The sequence below is a fragment of the Oncorhynchus kisutch genome, linkage group LG22, assembly GCF_002021735.2.
Source record: "Oncorhynchus kisutch isolate 150728-3 linkage group LG22, Okis_V2, whole genome shotgun sequence".
Lineage (NCBI taxonomy): Eukaryota > Metazoa > Chordata > Actinopteri > Salmoniformes > Salmonidae > Oncorhynchus > Oncorhynchus kisutch.
Window position 1 is genome coordinate 28,329,222 of NC_034195.2, and position 15,115 is coordinate 28,344,336.

Here is a 15,115-nt window from a genome sequence, read left to right on the forward strand (position 1 = left end):
GACATTATTTTTTATTAATCAAATCGACATCGCCCAGCTCTACGACAGCCGCCGCTAATGGAATATATATACACACACACACACGTCTGTGTGAGAGAGAAAGAGAGACAAGACATCGGTCGATCACCTGTTCTGGGCATCTGTTTTCTCTAACTTCTCCTGCAGCTGGATCCAGTCGATGAGAGCTTTAAAGTCCCGCACATAGTTGTCCAACATCATCAGCACCTCCTAAATAAAGACAAACACCTTTCAGACAGACGGGGGCATCTCAGTGTATCCATCACCAATCACACAAACATCCAGAGGCGTATGCCGATAGGGGGCGCAGGGGTACTTGCCCACTCAGATTTGTCCAATATTTTTTTCTCTTCTGTAACACTACTAGCCACTTGTCAATTTTACGAAGTATGCTTTAGCTAGCCCATACAGGTTCCCAATCTCCCAACCTCATAACTAGCCTAACTACCAAGAAGCCATTTCAGGCTGTTAATCAGGTTATAGTAGCTAGATTAACCATGTTAGCTGGCATGGTTCGTAGCTTTTAGAAAAGCAAGGAATAACTAAATGTACTGAATAAAACTCACATTCCTTAAAATCTTTTACCTAGATTTTAGCAAATGCAAAGAAGCATATTTAGTTTCCTTAAAAAAAGAACCACCAGTCAGGAGGATAACAACTGCTCAAGAGGTATGCTTAGATATGCAGAAAAATATATGTTTAATAAAATGTTATATATTTTTTTGCATAGAATTAACAAGACGATTATAGCTCTAGATAGCTGGAAAAAGCTGTTTCATGTGTTTGAAAGCGGGGCCGAGACCCCCCCCCCCCCCAGCCATCCTTACGTACCTTGTGTCCCTTAAGATTTTTTAGATGCTTGACGCCCCTGCAATCATCCACATATAATATCAGCACAATGAGAAACTACTTTGTCTTAGAGATTATGATTTGAAATTCAGTTCAGACTGTTCAGTGTGGTCTTGTAATAGGTTAACTTTGGAAACAGCCATAGTGAGGGAGAAGTGGCACAGATCTCAGCACCCTGTGTATTGTCTCTATTTGTGGAGAATCTCAGAGGCTCTATCCAGCTCCACATCTCACAGCACTCAGGGGCTCCAGTAACCCAAATGCCCCCTGCACCTCTATAACACAGAGGAGTGGGAATCTGGGCCAGGGCCAGGCCCAGTCACAGTCAGTGGAGCACATCTCACCCACACAAACAGGTAAGAGGCCCTTCTATTCAGCCCATGACAAGGGAAGACAAAAACATCTCAGTAAAAATACTTCTCCCTGCACCACTGATCCACCACAAGAGGTGGGGCTGAAATTACCAATGACATTACCAGAGGGGCCAGGACACATTTAATTGGCTTGTAATCATTTCTTGCACAGGGAGAGTCCGGTGACGCCACCTATTGTCCATCTGATACCTAATCTCACTCTACCCACTGTTCATTTCCCATCCTCTGTGAAGGTAGCTATCAAAATACTACATTTTAAAACTCAGTCAAACTGGTAGGCTACATAAGGAGTCATATTTCTTTAATTATTATCGGTCTTCTGACAGGGTCAAAAAAACTATAAATCACAATGTATGTGCACTAGCCTACTTGTAAGAGATGAGGTTCATGTTTGTTTATCACAGAGAGGACATAGTGAGTTGTGAAGGCTCGAGCCAGTCCTCTCCTCCGCTCAGCACTCTAGTGAAACCGACAGAGAGGGGACATACTGGCTTGTGAAGACTATAGCCCATCTGTCCCCTCCTCAGCAGTCAGCCCAGGCAGAGCTCTGGTGATTGATGGGGAGTATGGGAGGGAGTGGTAATTGAGAGTAAAGCTTCACAGTGCTTTTAGTTAATAGAGAAGTCAGCTCAGTGAAAGATGTGTCCAGCAGCAGGCCTGCTGATTAGAGCTAGTTAACAGCCCCAGCCGGGCCCTCCGCTGCTGGTTTCATTTGATAATGAAGGCTGCAACAGCTGAGGACAGAGGGAGGCACTGCCTGGTGTGACACTGCGTGAAGGCACTGAAAACCATATTCACGACACAAACCAACACACTTGCCGACAAATACTACTCACCTAAGTAGAAGTACTTAAGATTTCCTGAGAACTGCATAAAGATTTAAACCTGCTAGAGGTCATATGAAGCCTGATGAACAGTAAAAACATGGTAATTTCAGTAACAATGAAATGCTGAAAACATTTATTAGAGTGAAAGTTCATCCAATTTCACTTTTAGTTTCTGACAATATGTTGTGTGCCAAATCATGTTTATTTTAGCCTTGAAGCTTCCTCAAAGTCATAATTTATGATGCAGTAGATCGCTTCTACTGTAGCTCTCCTCCCCTGCATGGTAGCGTAGTATGATGTGGCATAAATCAGGGCCCAGATGGAACAAATGGTTTATAAGAAATAACTAATTAGACCTGGGGGCTGTGGGTTAAAGAGATGTGGGCGTTATTAATATACAAGCATAAATCTGATCACTGCATGGTCTGGCTCTCCTGGCTGGGGCTGGAGGGTCCCACACAGGAGAAGCCAGTGTTGATGAAGGAAGGGCTGAACTGTATCTGTTGGTCTGTTAGTCTCATTCAAACAACAGAAGCACACAATCAAACTCTCCCCACAGTTCTAAATGTCTAAACTAGTCTATAGGCCTGAGAACAAAGTGATGTCACATCACCAGGCCAGCGCTATGTGCCTGTGGGTGGCAGAGCGCAGTGGGCCTGTTTGTGTTTGTGCGAGAGCACAAAGTGCAGATTTACACCACTCCAGGGGATTGTGGCCGGGTGGTATCAGAGCACTCTGCTTCCCCTCCAGCTAATTCAATCATTTATTAGAGAGTCAGTCAGTCCATTAGGGCCAGGCTGAGGCTGGCTGGGTGGGAGTCGTGGGACTGACGGGGATATGAGCCCAGCCCATTAGACTTCACTGGGGTGAGAACACAACACAGCAGCCAGACTACATCTCACACAGACCTACTGTCAGCATGGAGACCACAGGCAGGGGCAGTGTGTTCCAGCACTGACCACACGCAGTCACCACAACCATGCTCAGCATAATGCAGCATGGCAGACTCATCAATACAGCAGAGCAGAGCCAGATCAACATGGCAGGACAGCCCTGAAGCAGTATTACACTACTGGCCCTGCCTAGTAAACAAGGGCATTAGTGTGCTGCTGGAGTGACACTCAACAACATACCATGCCATGCCTGGTGTACACCACTGATAACAGTTGAGATTATTTCCAAAACGCTATTTTATTTTATTACCTTTATTTAACTACGTAAGTCAGTTAAGAACAAATTCTTATTTTCAATGACAGCCTAGGAACAGTGGGTTAACTGCCTGTTCAGGGGCTGAACGACAGATTTGTACCTTGTCAGCTCGGGGGTTTGAACTTGCAACACTCCAACACTCTAACCACTAGGCTACCCTGCCGCCCAAATATCTATACCCACCAATAATTCACATTTGTGAATTAGAAATGATTGCTTATGGGGCTACCTTCATGTGTGCGTAAAATAAGATATTTTATTCATAGATTTTAGATGTGTATGAAAATGTGTTATTTTGCAAAATGCTATATATCCATTGTTTAGCTGGAATGGAATGTTTGTATCCTGTATATATGACTGAGATATGCGGTGGTCTCACCGAGCCATCTTAATATGAATGCACTTACTATAAGTCGCTTTGGATAAGAGCGTCTCCTAAATGACTCAAATGTAAAATGGAAATATTTTACATATAGATCTCACATTGTATTGAATAATATATATATTTTTTCTTTATTGATGTCAAATGTATCATTTGTACATTTCTTTGTAATAAATGTAGTTATTTGTTACGTTTGACTGTAAAACCTAGCAGTACTACTACTTTCTCAGCGTGAGGAAGATATATAGCATTTTGCAAAACAACAACAACGTATGTGTGTCTCTGAAATTAAGCCATCAAGTGATAGATTTTAAACAAATACATTGAACAACCCCATGTCATGATTAGAGAGTGAAAAGACACCAATCTATTTCAGTATTTATTTTTGTACTCTTATCAATAAAAGCTCATTTACCAATATTCCTGAAAATGGATGTATAGTGTTTTGGAATGAAACTCAGTTGTAAGCAGCAACAATTTCATAACAAATCCCAATATCCTTATTGTGTGCTATCAGTAGCCTATCCTTTCAGTTCACATTCATTGTTGCTCCAAACAGAGACTCCGGCATGGCTTCTCTTCCAGTCGCCCAGCCCAGCCTCCATTCCAAGCCCACTAGCACAACCCCAGAAAACCACACGCCACAAATCCACACTGTTTACACCATGTCATCAACATCCACCCCCTCCAGCCAGACCCAGGAGAGTGCCTTGTGATAATTCTCTCACCAGCAAGCCTTCAAAGGCCCCTCTGACACTAACCAGAGAACAAGAATGTGAGAGAGGGAGAATCGCTGTTATCAACTCAATAGCTCCCTCTAGTGTTGATGAAGTGTGGTGCTCTGCCGTGCCTCCAACTACTTATATTTATCGTCTGTGAGCTTGTTGAGAAGGACCCTGTTGAAGTAGCTAGAGTTAACACATGACAGTCTGTTGGGTCCCTACCTTGCACTCCACCACACTCTGGTCAGATTCACAGGTAACATAGATCTCGTCCACGGCCCGCCGCAGATTGTCGAAGAGGAAGGCCCAGTACCGTGCTCGCAGGTCCACCTTGCGCGGCTGCCTGGCTTTGGAGGGGCTCTTCTCTGCTCCCTTTTCAAGCAAGGCGCCGGCTGTACTCTTGCTGTCCAGGCCTGCATTCTGTGGAGACAGCAAGAGGGAAGACTTAAGACAAATAATATGATGCAACTACGTCTACAATGCCCTCTAGTGGTAAAGATGAATAAATAGCACTGAGCAAACCATTTCACACATCATTAGTTTTTACTACGTTTTATTATAAAAGAGCGGCAACATTAGAATATGTGGACTAATATTGGCCTCTATCCCCATTAGTTTAAGAATTGACGATGTGTTATGCACACCTGTTTCTTATTCCTGTGCAGACCAGAGTTGATCCGCTGGTTCCTCAAATGGGTGTTGGTATGAGTTTTGGACTTCCCTGTGAAACATAAAAAATATTTAGTTCTGAAACACACACACACGGCTTTTACATTGATCTGGTCACCCTTCGTTTTGCCAAAGATATAATATGACCTGAGGGAGGAACTAAACCTAAAAGTGCAGAACCTCACACACACACACACACACAGGCCTGTAACAAAGCCCTGCAAGAGAAAAACGCTCTCTCTCATGCTGTTCTCTGCCCAACATTCTCAGAGTAGGTAAAAGGTGCTTACTTTGGCAAAATGCCCAAATACTGTGGAAAAACAACCCTGTTACAATGAAAAAGCTGTGAGCAAGAGCAGGTTATTGATATCACAGATTAAACATCTTTCTTCTTTATTGTAGATACCCATTGCAGAACATATCTAGCCGGTTAGGAAATATTCTGCCTTTGGTCATTCAAAGGACTAACTGGGTTATATGATGCATGTTCCTAATCATAATCAATCGTGTTGTTTAAAAGCGGGCAAACTGATTGTTTTCCATCAATCAATTAAAACAAACCCCACTTTTCTGCCTAGTCAGTGGATGTGAAGCTCATTAAATCAGAGTCATATTGATATTTTTAAACTAATGAACTGACACACATTATCAGTGTACATCTTGGAATCACTAATGCAAAGTTGCATACCATCTCAAATATAGAAATATCAGAGGGCAGGCAATCTCTAATCTATCTACTGTAGTCGTCTCAGTGAGGGGTAGTATAGATGTGGGGTGAATCGAAAGAACAACAGAGAGATGAATTCGAGGATGTAATTTTGTTATAGTAGATGTTGTATTACAGCTAAGAGCAGTGTCTAGACTTGTGACTTTTCCTCACCACAATGCCCTCTGATTCATGCACTATAAAAGTAAACAACTTCTGCCACTGGAGGTGAACATTGGAGTTTGCCCATCCAACCAATTGTATACCCACCAAGATAACAAAATATCTGGCAAAAACACTGTGTACATTAAGACAGTCATTAATCTGACATAGTATTGAAAGCCCCATTTTAGCATGTGAGTGTGCCTGTGTGCATTTTGACATCACTGACCTTCCTCCTCTTTGTTCTCTAGCGGAACACTCCAGGCAATGAGATTTCTAGCAGCACGGCCCTCCTCTGCAACAATCTTCCGCACCTTGTCATGGCTGTTTGAGCGCTGAAAGGATGCCTGCAGACAAAATGGGGATCACATCAAATGGTACCAAATACCAAAAACGAACTGCACATGGGCAAGTTTATAACACTGACAAGCTGTTGATAAAAGCTGCTGCTCTGTACGGCAGATGGAAATGTTTATGCAGCAGGGTTGGCCTACATATAGACTAGGCCACACTAGAGAAGGTGCACAAATGTTTTATGGCCATCTGAGGAGACCTGTCCCAAACTGGACAGATAAAGCATGTGAAGTTTTGAAAAGCACAATGTGGTTCTTCACACCAGCATGTTATGTTATGCTGCTTGGTAACAGGAGGACATGTTCACATAAGTCTAGGTTTTAATCAGAATGGGGCATCAAATGCCTTATAATACATAAATGCAGAGTACTGTGTTTAATAGTCTCTGAACTCTGGGCCCTGGCACCTCATGTGACATTAAGTTAGTCATGCCAAAAATCTCTTGTTCACTCCTAGCTTGCTCTCGCCCTCTTTTCCCCTCTCTCGCACTCACACACACACGCATGCATATGTACACACACACACACACACACACACACACACACACACACACACACACACACACACACACAAACAGATATGCACAGACAGACAAGCACACACACATCACAACATGGTCTAGAGGATCCCATGCATGAATACCAAAAGAAAATCTGCTTTATAAGCAGTGAGTCCCACTTTGCAATGCCAATTAAAGACGTCTGTTTCCATCTATTGAGAAAGCCTGGCATCTAGGTTTATGTTCTCCATAACCACAAAATAGTTTTTTTGACACTATCTAGGTTTCCATCCAATTGACGACAGATGTTCATGCAAATATTCTAAAATCTACATAAAGAAAATATTTACATTTTCCCACCAGTGGAGTGTTTCCACCAAACTGACTTCTTGCGGATAAAAATCTGTGCGTCAAATCAAATTTTACTGGTCGCATACACGTTTAGCAGATGTTATTGCGGGTGTAGCGAAATGCTTACATTCCCAGCGCCAACAGTGAAAATGATACAAATCTAAAAGTAACTTTTATTGCCAATATGTAAAAATTGTTTACATAAAGCCAACAACAAAAAACGTTGCAGCCAACAGGTAGAAAATATCATGAGGAATATAAATATCCTATAAATCACATTGGCTGTGTATGCCCTGTCTGCAAGGAACTTGAAACATTGTATCAAGTATTGGATTAACTAGGTCCAGCATGAAGCTAGTGCTAGTAAACTTGCAACATTGTATAACATATTCTGGGTCCTCAGAGTTTCCCAGGTCAGTGAGCTCTGGACAGACCGACTCAGCTGTAGGGATAAGAAGTAAATCAGGTAGGCCTATTTTATTTAGTTTCCACCGGATCAGAGCATGACATTTCACCTTTCATGCTGAGTGGTAATCGAAAGGGAGAGAGCTGTAACGATTTTTTTAAATAGGCTACGTTGAGGAACTATTGTCATTCTCAATGGATGTAAAAACAGACTTTGTTTACTTGCTGTTCGAGATGAAGGAAAAATTTATTTGAGAAGCTCCACAGTGATGGTGAGTTAAGACAATCATAAATCGGAGGAGGGCCTGTTGTCCGGGCCTCTGGCAGTCTCTATGGGGGTGCAACAGGGTTAAATTCTCAGGCCGACTCTCTTCTCTGTATACATCAATGATGTCGCTCTTGCTGCTGGTCATTCTCTGATCCACCTCTATGCAGACGACACCATTCTGTATACCTCTGGCCCTTCTTTGGACACTGTTAACTAACCTCCAGACGAGCTTCAATGCCATACAACTCTCCATCTGTGGCCTCCAACTGCTCTTAAATGCAAGTAAAACTAAATGCATGCTCTTCAACCAATCGCTGCCCGCATCACTACTCTGGATGGTTCTGACTTAGAATATGTGGACAACTACAAATACCTAGGTGTCTGGTTAGACTGTAAACTCTCCTACCAGGTTGGGGATGTATAACATGTATGTAAACTCTAGGCCAGAAGACTACCCTGAAAAACCTAACCTCTATCAAATAAAAAGATGGCAGAGCCGCAAAAGTACTTCTGTGCAAGGGTGTTTATTTACATAGTGAATCTGGAAGAGAAACAACAGTACTGCCATCAAAAGTATACATGATGGGACAGCTAAAAACAATGCTGCCCCATCAACAGCTCAATCCAAAATGGTCACCCCTTTGACCTGAGAGAGGCGCTCCTTTTGTAGGGGAAGCTCCTCCCATCAGGACATACCAAACACTAATTAATGAAGCCGTTACCATCATCAAAGCCTACATTTTCCACTCAGCTAAACATGAATGATATACATTGCATGTTTGTAATCCATTTCTCATGATACAATATAAATATAAATGATACAAAATCCCATCACTACTGACATGGTGTCCTCCAATATGCCCATTCACATGAACGAGCCAATATGGACAGTCACTACAAATCCAGCTCGGTTGCCATAGCTCTGGTCCTTATCCAAGCCTTCCCCGGAAGCTACAGAGACGGAGAAGAGGAACAGAACCAAAAAAACAGCGCGCTCATCCATAACATTGATAAGTACAATAAATGTTGCTTAATTTAAACATGAATGCTTGTCTGTATATTGTTTATACCATAACAAACTGTTACTAACGGGAGGTAAGAATACAATTTGTAATGTATGTACTAAGATAGCGAAGTTAACTTGTGTCGACACAAGTTCACGTCGCAGGGAGGGGGCGATGAGAGTGTGTGTGTGTTAGTATACCAAACACTGCCCAGTGATTGCCCAGTATTCATAGTATATCTGAAGAATACATAGGATAAAACAGTACATGTAAAGCAATTGTTGAATAGGATGGACTTGACTAGAATACATTATATACATATGAAATGGGTTAAACAGTATGTAAACATTATTAAAGTGACCAGTGTTCCATGTCTATGCAGTAGCCTCTAAGGTGCAGGGATGAGTAAAAGGGTGGTAGCCGGCTCGTGACAGCGACTAAGATTATTATTATTTTTTTTAAATTGCAGCTGCAGAGTTTTAAAAACAGTCCATTACTCAAATATCGTTGCTTTAAAATCAGTGCACGCAAGAGCACTCTCTCGCAGTCTTTTTCACTCCAATTCAATTAGCATCCAAATAGATAATCCTGTTCTTGATGTATACAGTGCATTCAGAAAGTATTCAGAACCCTTGACTTCTCCCACATTGTTACGTCACAGCCTTATTCTAAAATAGATTCAATCGTTTCCCCCCCTCAATCTACACAAAATACCCCATAATGACAAAGCAAAAAACAGGTTTAGAAATCTTTGCAAATGTATTAATAATTTAAATATTACATTTAAATAAGTATTCAGACCCTTTACTTAGTACTTTGTTGAAGCACCTTTGGCAGAGATTATAGCCTCGAGTCTTCTTGGGTATGACGCTACAAGCTTGGTACACCTGTATTTGGGGAGTTTCTGCCATTCTTCTCTGCAGATCCTGTCAAGCTCCATCAGGTTGGATGGGGAGCGTCGTTGCGTTGCACAGCTATTTTTCAGGTCTCTCCAGATTGTGTTCGATCGGGTTCAAGTCCGGGTTCTGGCTGAGCCACTCAAGGACATTCAGTCTCTTGGCTGTGTGCTTAGGGTCGTTGTCCTGTTGGAAGGTGAATCTTCACCCGTCTGTACATTGCGCTGTTCATCTTTCCCTCGATCCTGACTAGTCACCTAGTCCCTGCCGCTGAAAAACATCCCCACAGCATGATGCTGCCACCACCATGCTTCACCGTAGGGATGGTGCCAGGTTTCCTCCATATGTGACGCTTGGCATTCATATCAAAAAGTTCAGTCAGAACAGGGAATCTTGTTTCTCATGGTCAGAGTCTTTAGGTGCCTTTTGGCAAACTCCAGGAGGACTGTCATGTGCCTTTTACTGAGGAGTGGCTTCCATCTGGTCACTCTACCATAAAGGCCTGATTGGTGGAGTGCTGCAGAAATGGTTGTCCTTCTGGAAGGTTCTCCTATCTCCACAGAGGAACTCTGGAGCTCTGTCAAGAGTGACCATTGCGTTATTGGTGACCTCCTTGACCAAGGCCCTTCTCCCCCGATTGCTCGGTTTGGCCGGGCGGCCAGCTCTAGGAAGACTCTTGGTGGTTTCTAACTTCTTCCATTTAAGAATAAATGGAGGCCACTGTGTTCTTGGGAACCTTCAATGCTGCAGACATTTTTTGGTACCCTTCCCTAGATATATGCTGTCACAATGCTGTCTCGGAGCTCTACGGACAATTCCTTGGACCCTCATTGCTTGGTTCTTGCTCTGACATGCACTGTCAACTGTGGGACCTTATATAGACAGGTGTGTGCCTTTCCAAATCATGTCCAATCAATTTAATTTACCACAGGCGTACTCCAGTTGTAGAAACATCTCAAAGATGATCAATGGAACCAGGATGAAGCAGAGCTCAATTTCGAGCCTCATAGGAAAAGGTCTGAAACCTAATTTACATAAATGATTTGTAATACATTTTTCAAAAAATGTCTAAAAACATGTTTTCGGTTTGTCATTATGGGGAAGTGTGTGTCGATTAATGAGAATAAAAAAAGCGGTCTGAATACCTTCTGAATGCACTGTATGTATTGGATCACAGCACAATTGTTTGGGCTTTTTTGTGCATAGGCTCATTAAAAATGTCTAATGTAGGGCTCATCAGGCTCAGGCTTGAATTTTCGATCAAAGCTCTAATCAAATCCAGACATAGCATTATAAAGCATATAAATAGGCCTATCCACAGTTTGGTTTGTTTTAATCGTCACAGTGGGAACATCTATACACTTCCTGATGAATTCAGTCACTGTGTCAGTATATACGTCAATGTTATTATCAGAGGCAACCCGGAACATGTCCCAGTCCACGTGTTCAAAACAATCTTGAAGTGTGGATTCCGATTGGTCACACCAGCGTTGAATAGTCTTTAGTATGGGTCATTCCTGTTTGAGTTTCTGCCTTTAGGAAAGAAGGAGCAAAATGGAGTCGTGATCTGATTTGCCAAAGGGAGGTTGGGGGGAGGGCCTTGTAGCCATCCCGGAAGGGAGAGTAATATTATTCAAGAGTTTTTGAAGCACAAGTACTGCAGGCATGTGTTGATAAAACTTTGGTAGAGTTATCCTCAGATTTGCTTTAAAGTCTCCAGCTATAATAAATGTGGCCTCATGATATGCAGTTTCCATTTTGTACAAGGTGTAATTTCCTTGAGAGCTGTCATGGTATCAACTTGAGGGGGCATATACACGGCTGTGACGAAAACCGAAGAAAATTCTCTAGGGAGGCAATTTGGCCATCATTTGATTATGAAGTATTCTAGATCGTGTGAACAAAAGGACTTGAGTTCCTGTACTTTACCACAATCCCACCATTAGTAGTTAATAATGAAACATAGACCTCTACCTGCCTTCTTCCCGGAGAGCTATTCATTCACAAAAAATTTACTCTCACTTAAATTTTCATGTACCGAATACAAATCTAATGTTCAATGTGTTTCCATCGCATTTTCATGAGAAGAATAAGGATCAAAACTGCATAAAAGTTACTGGGTGAAGTTTAGTTGCAGAGGTTAAAACTTCTTAGGGAGTTTAGCGGGATCGATTTGACAACATCTGGTGAAATTGCAGAGAGCCAAATTCAAATTAAATTACTATAAATATTTAACTTTCATGAAATCACAAGTGTAAAACATCAAAATAAAGCTTAACTTCTTATTAATCCAGCCGCTGTGTCAGATTTCAAAAAGGCTTCACGATGAAAGCAAACCATGCGATTATCTGAGGACAGCACCCAACATACAAACACATGAAAATCTGATTTTGGACTTCGTGCCAGGAGAGAGCTTAGGGCAGGTAGGGTACAGGCCTGTGCTGATGGAGGACGATAGCATCCAGCAAGTTAACAAAAGTTGAATGTTTAAAAAGCAGCAAATCAAATTGTTTGGAGGACAGACTTGGAGACAACCGAGCACTGAAGGTGATCCTTGGTAAAGATTGCCACCCCCCCCCACCTTTGGAAGATCCGATTTGCCAAAAAAGGTTATAACCAGAAAGGTTAACATCAGTATTCAATCATGTCTCAGTAATGACCAACACATCTGAATTGGAAGTGTGAACCCACACTTTCAATTAATCCATTTTAGGTAATAAGCTTCTAGAGTGTTAATGTCAGGGTTCGAAAATAAACACCCGCCAAGCAACAAATGCGGATAGATTTTCCATTTGGCAATTAAATCGCAGAAGGCTATCCGACACACTGGCGGGTAAATGTTTGTACCAAAATAGTAAAGTAATAAAATATTTGTCATGATGGCTCGGAGGAAATTACTCATGTTTGCCAGTCACAGACCGTCTCTAGTGCGCCTGGTTTCGCGGCACTGTTTACCGTACGGGACACCAGCTACTCGACACCGCTCACTTGCCACGGGTTTGCTGCTAGCTACCATTCATTAAATAGCTGTTATGTGGCAGCGTTTACCTGGAGTAAGCCAACCTTTGAAACGAAAACCCACCGACGAAAAGGAGGACTAATCACATTAAAAGAAAATAATGTTTTGTGAGAAATGGAGGTTTGGAGATAAAGGAGTTTGAAGAGGCTGGCTACAGTATGATGCTGAGGCTGTGGTGATGAGTTGTTCTGTGTGTCTCCAGTATGGTGACGATAAAAGCAGAAACAACTAATTTGTCATCTGAAATAAAACGATGAAGCTGGAGAACATTCGTGACCATGAACACAGCATGTGTCACATTGTTTACGTGTCTGTGTCCCGGGCTGAATCGGAGCCTCTCCTCTTGACACCCTCTGTGACGGCGCTAATGGCAATGTCAGAGCAGAACAGCACAAAGATACTGTTAAGGACTGTACATGCCATTGGCAAGAAGGCGAGACCACTTTCTGACTTCGAGTGGATGTGCGAGTAAGTGAAAATGTTGTTACTCTTGTAGCTAGACTATTACTTTTGTAGCTAGTTTTTTCAAGTCTATTTAACAGACGTGGTCCAGTAGTCGGTTATTTCTCAGCTCTTGAAAAGCTTGGGTTCTCCTCAAAATAGTGTATAAATACAATAAAATGATAGGCCTACTGATGCTGACATGGCTCTCATGCGTTCCTATGGCTCTGTAACATTCTATTTTAATGTTTGTCTCCAGATGGTGTTTAGATTTTAAGGCATTGTGACACAATTTACTTACCAACCTTATAGTATTGATCCTTTAGTAAACAAAAGGTAGAAGGCAAATTTAGCACAATCATGTGCCAGCTATATTGGATAACCTGATTGTATATTTAATTAATTTGATGTTTGATTTTTGCATTTTGGATTAAAAAAAAATTGAAAGTTATCGCTGTGGGCTCAACATATAGAAAAGAGAAGCAGGCCAAAGAGTTTATGCACCATATTGCAGAGGTGGAGAGAAACAACAACAGAGATAATCTGAAAAACACAACATTTCTCTCCATTATGTCAGATGGCGCCACAGACAGATGGCGCCACAGACACAGTCAGATTCTGTCACAAGGGCAAGATCGAGTCAAAGTTGGAGAAGGTAGACGCGGCACACATAAGCAACGCCATCAGTGCCATCATGGAGGGAGTGTGTGATGAGTGTGTGAGCAAGTTGGTAGCTCTGGGAACAGACGGAGTTGCTGTGATGACCGGAGCCAAGAATGGTGTGGTCAGCCGGCTGAAGGGGGACAGGGCATTAATCAAATCGGCATCCACAGTATGGCACACCGCCTTGAACTGACCTTTTCTGATGCCATCCGGTCCAACGTGAAGTTTCAGAAACTAGAAGACCTCAGTAGACTCTACACCTACCAGACCAATCCACTGAACAGGGCAAACCTGGTAAACAGCTTCCAGGCTCTTGGGCACACACCACTGGTGCCCACCAGAATTGGCAGGACACCTATTGCTTGCACTGGACCACTTCCTGTGATGTTAACAGGGGCTTGTCTAGATTGCTATGCCAAGTACTCCAAAAGTCATCATGTCCTGTAAATGACAAACACAGTTGCAATCTTTGTTCTTTATGCATTTCAGATTCAATCTGCTGATGCCTAAAATGTCTGAGGTGTAAAGCAGGCCAAGGCCAGGAAATACTACAGTACTAAGAGGGAGGCTGTTGATATGCGCTTCTGTGGCTTCCTGCATGACACACCTGAGCAAAGTTTTATAGTTTGAGAATTAAAACTGCATGATGCTTGTTGTAATGTATACAATTATTCTAGATTTTGGTGACACTGAACTGGAAACCCTGGTGGGCCATTTCAAGCCTGTCCTGGAGACCTCTGGCATCCATGTTGAAAGGATTCCTGACCAGTGGACTGTCCTGAAGGTGCTGATGTACCAAGAGCCTCAGTCCCTGCAGAAGATGTCCTGGTTTCGTGTCAACAGGAGCCATCAGCATTCCTGCCCTGACTTGCTGTGATTGGTTGACCTGGTCCTGTTCTTCCCTGCCTCCACAGCTGAATGTGAAAGAGGTTTTAATACCATTTAATACAGGTGAAACCTGATTGGCGGTCCAACCTAAAGTCTGACACACTGTCAGACCTCCTCATCGCCCAGCTGTCCTCTCCAGAGATCAGGGAGTATGATCTGATAAAAAGCTGTGATGCTGTGGCACCAGGACTCTATCAGGAGGCCAGACTTCATGGACCGAGCAAAGAGGGTGATTGCGGTAGAGAGTTAGGAGACTGATGAGGTTTAAGTTGATTCAAATTATTATTAAGCATCTGATAGGTTTACAAAACCTTTAAATGTACTTATGTTTGATCCTTGAGTACATTTAATAGCAAATACTGTACTTCAGTAGAACTTTGAGAATTATTCCGTTGTATTCAAGCTGGGA

At 42.5% G+C, this 15,115-nt stretch overlaps 1 protein-coding gene across 5 annotated transcripts in view; it reads right to left on the bottom strand.

Annotated features, from left to right (window-relative positions):
* The window catches only part of scaper (S-phase cyclin A-associated protein in the ER), a 127,511-nt gene that overhangs the window by 91,844 nt on the left and 20,552 nt on the right, over window positions 1–15,115 (bottom strand). For all 5 annotated transcript variants that reach the window (XM_031801399.1, XM_031801397.1, XM_031801400.1 and 2 more), the window contains exons 2-5: window positions 6,148–6,265; window positions 5,026–5,102; window positions 4,604–4,801; window positions 128–228 (exon numbers count right to left, since the gene is read on the bottom strand). In XM_031801399.1, the coding sequence (XP_031657259.1) occupies window positions 128–228; window positions 4,604–4,801; window positions 5,026–5,102; window positions 6,148–6,265 (494 nt within the window). The remainder of the gene's footprint in view (window positions 1–127; window positions 229–4,603; window positions 4,802–5,025; window positions 5,103–6,147; window positions 6,266–15,115) is intronic.